This window comes from Atta colombica, unplaced genomic scaffold (assembly GCF_001594045.1).
Source record: "Atta colombica isolate Treedump-2 unplaced genomic scaffold, Acol1.0 scaffold105, whole genome shotgun sequence".
NCBI lineage: Eukaryota > Metazoa > Arthropoda > Insecta > Hymenoptera > Formicidae > Atta > Atta colombica.
In genome coordinates this window covers 3,439,072-3,442,804 of record NW_017259190.1, presented here as the reverse complement: position 1 = coordinate 3,442,804, position 3,733 = coordinate 3,439,072, and the positions used below count along the sequence as shown (strand labels likewise).

Sequence of the window (3,733 nt, the reverse complement as noted above, 5' to 3'; positions counted from 1 at the left end):
TATATATATTATTGTTAATATTACGCTATATACGTTCTATAAGAGCAGCTCGGCTACATTACTTTGCACGCGTATGGAGTATAGGAGTTTCCTCGTATGGAGGGTTTCAAAGCCACTCTATTCGCTTTAATACGTTTCCAGACTCTACCTCAGGATCACGAATACAGATACGTCATGCTAACGTCTATAAAAAAGATTAACAATGCGAATAGATTATTGTGCTACCGCACAATACAAAAGATATATCTGACAGGTGTTTGAAGGACGGAAATCGATTGTTTTAATTTAATCAAGTGTATTAACAAAAAATAATAATAAAAATTTCAGTCATTTTGTTGAAATTTGTTAAAGAAAATCTTATAATACATTAATTATCTAATACAAAAAAAAAGTTTTAACGCAAATGAAAAATGTTTAACTTCTTTATGTAGAACATTATAAATTCTTTTTGACAATATAATTATTCGTTACGTATAATATATATAAATGCTATATAGCATGAACCATAATATATTATAACATTTATATATATTATACAATAAAAATAAAAACGTTTTTTAAATTCAATAAATTGATTCTAAGATTAAGTATAACAATACCGATGAGTTATCAGGCTGTTCTTCAGACACCATCATACATCGTCTTTTCGGCATTTGCTTTATCAGGAAGAAAGTGGTCGCGTTACCGTTTTCAAATCAAACAGCAACTTTAATCGCATTCAGGATCAGGGGGGATTTTGTCGACTAGAGAGATTGATTGTTCTGTTGTTGCATGTGTAACTGCAAGAAGCAGTAGAGAATGCCAGCTTGCGCCATCACGTCGACGGTACCGGCAGCGAGAGGATCGCGGCTTTTAGCGTCGCTGCGTGAGTTACTGGTTCCAGGACGCAATAATGTGGGCCCGAACACTGTAGCCAGATTGTGCAGTGACATTTTGTTCTGTGTCTCGTGTTTATTCACACGTGCCAAATGCGCCAACAAGAAGTCGATTACCGCTTTGTTGACGGCAGGTAAGCTCTCATAAACTCGACGCAGAGCGGCACCTCGTGACAAATCGCCCGTTTGAAAGGCCTCCAGGAATGCCGGATAAAGGGCATCAGTGAACAGTGCCTCCGGCATTTCACGCAAATATAGTTTTAATACTCCTGTTACCGAGTGCACGTCCACCTAGATACACGTTCGCATAAAAATATCAATAAGAGACCATTCTGTTGCCTAATTACGAACATGAAAAATACAAGAAATACAAATGTACCTCTTTAAGTAGCTGCTCTGCTTCGTACGAATTGCTTTCGAACGATTTGCGTAGCCTTGCCACATCGGACGCCGAGCCAGAAACACGATACAAACCTACTTCGCCAACACCACGTCTTTCCACTTCTCGCACGCATGCTGTTATTATGAAAGGCACATCGCGTTTCTCTCGCCTGTGAAAATTGTGAGAGTATAATTATTAACAAGTCAATTAAAAATAAATCTTGAAACTTATTTCATAAATAAATCGAGAGATTCAGAGAAACTGTTTGTTAAAAAGAAATAAGAGATTTTCTATTCATTTCAATTACGGATTTTTTATTATTTAATATTTAGTTAATTTCTCTTAACCAAAAATTCAATGAAAAAGAAAAAAAATTAGTCGACTTTTTAATTTTCTATTTCGACTTGAAATCACGTACTTGCAAACTTGTTGGATTTTGGCCCCAAATAAGCCCTGTGGCTTGGCCGATGGCACTCGCCTCAAAGTGACTTCGCTGGGAACAAAACGTAATGCTACGTCCAATGTCGCAGGTCCCAAGTTTAATGATCTCTCTACCTGATCAGATTGGAGCCAAGATCTGCTCAACCGTTGAATGCACTTGCCTCGCAATACTGAGCGTGTACCGCATTCCTCGTACAATAGAATCCTAACGTTCTGGCTTCCCTCCAACTCTACTACAAAAGTCTCGCCTGTGTTTTAATTTAAATAAAAAAATTTAATTAAATTTAATTAAAATAGAAAACTTTAATATATGATCATAATAGTAAAAAATTTAATTTTAAGCACAATTTTATTTATGTTTAATAAGATATAAATTGATATTAAATAGATATTATACATTAATATAAAACAGAAGATTTCTCACCCCAAATCGGAGCTTGACCTCTGGCGATGCGACTTCGCGCTCTTTTGAAGTAGTGTCCATAACTATCAACTTCTACAATGATATAGAGATCACCTACTCTGTCTAAGCCTGGTGGAGTCAAACCAAGCAAGGTCAAATGAAGATCGCCCAGCAACAAACTTTCATCGCGTCCTGATCTCAACAAATAGCTACCCATATCAGTCTGCAAATACGTTCGACAGGCAGTGACCCAAGCTTGCAGTTCATACATCGACAATGGCAGCTGCCCTGGAGGTTGTCCACCCTATAAAGTATCAATAATATAAATTTTTTTTTAATCAAATACAATTCAATAGCAACAATATATATATATTTGTAATATATGAAATATATTGATTAATCAACTAATTAATTAACTAATAATCTTAATGAGAGATTAAATGACCTGTTGTAATGCCTCTACCGCTTCCACCCATTGAGAACGCTCAAACTCGCTGGACAGGAAGAAAGTATAAGAATTTTGTACTCGATTCTGCTGACTTTTGTGCGCCACGCGCAGGACTAAGTTCGGCGAAGCTAATACCAGCTGAGCCTCAAGTTCAGCGAGTTTTTTGCGATTTTTTTCCGAACCTCTGCCGCCTAGTCGAATTCGTTTCTCATCGTTTCGTTCTTCCCATAGAATTTGATCGCGTACTGTACATGCTTGCGATCTATTAAAATAATTTTGAAATTATTTATAATTTAATCAGATATTTTTTTTATTAGTTATTACAATATATTGCTACTTATTTTGATGACTAACGATTATCTATTATGATAACCGTTTATTTTATAACGTATATTTTAACATTGATGACTAATCTGATAGCATATTTTTTATAATACAATTGATAAAGCATTACTCTTCATTAATGATAGATAATATCGCACTTACCTTAAAGCTACCACATTAGCGGGGCTAGCTTCGCGTGGCTCTATGCCATCTTCCGTAACAGCAGCTTCTGCTACTGGTACGTACCACTTCAGTTCGAACGTGAATTTATCTCTGCCAGAGGCTTTGTACTTCGCACAGGCGATCACGTCGTTAAAAAGAAAGAGGTGTCTCAACTTCCTGTGACAGTCTGAAAGCTCGACTACAAATGAATTTTTTACCAATCTTCGTTGAGCTCTATCGTGACTCTGAATAAGTAAAAATGAACAACATATAGTTACAAATTACATATTGTACAAATTACGGTTACCTAATGTTGTATAAAATACAAAATAATTTATAGGATAATTTACACGAATCGTACCGGAAACATGGACTTCGTCTGAATGATATTAAATTCATCTAGAAAGTTTCTGGTCATAGCAAGAGCTTCTGACAGAGGTGCATGATCTGCATGGTTGACTGGTGTATGCTTGAGAAGATCCTGAACAAAAAAATTATCGCTACAAAATTTAAGATAAGATAAAGAGATTATAACGTAATGAAGTATATTTCCAAACATACACACACACACACACACACACACACACACACACACACATACGCGTGCACGCACGCACGCACGCACGCACGCACGCACGCACGCACACATACACACACAGATCTGAAATTCGTAGTAGTTTATCACGATTTTATCGATC

At 36.3% G+C, this 3,733-nt stretch overlaps 1 protein-coding gene across 2 annotated transcripts in view; it reads right to left on the bottom strand.

Moving 5' to 3' along the window:
• Positions 1-648: 648 nt before the first annotated feature.
• Positions 649-3,733, bottom strand: part of LOC108691328 (active breakpoint cluster region-related protein) — a 6,989-nt gene continuing 3,904 nt past the window's right edge. For both annotated transcript variants that reach the window (XM_018199022.1, XM_018199030.1), the window contains exons 7-13: positions 3,397-3,516; positions 3,036-3,280; positions 2,547-2,811; positions 2,123-2,405; positions 1,676-1,946; positions 1,255-1,426; positions 649-1,166 (exon numbers count right to left, since the gene is read on the bottom strand). In XM_018199022.1, coding sequence (XP_018054511.1) covers positions 744-1,166; positions 1,255-1,426; positions 1,676-1,946; positions 2,123-2,405; positions 2,547-2,811; positions 3,036-3,280; positions 3,397-3,516 — 1,779 coding nt within the window. In that variant the 3' untranslated portion in view covers positions 649-743. The remainder of the gene's footprint in view (positions 1,167-1,254; positions 1,427-1,675; positions 1,947-2,122; positions 2,406-2,546; positions 2,812-3,035; positions 3,281-3,396; positions 3,517-3,733) is intronic.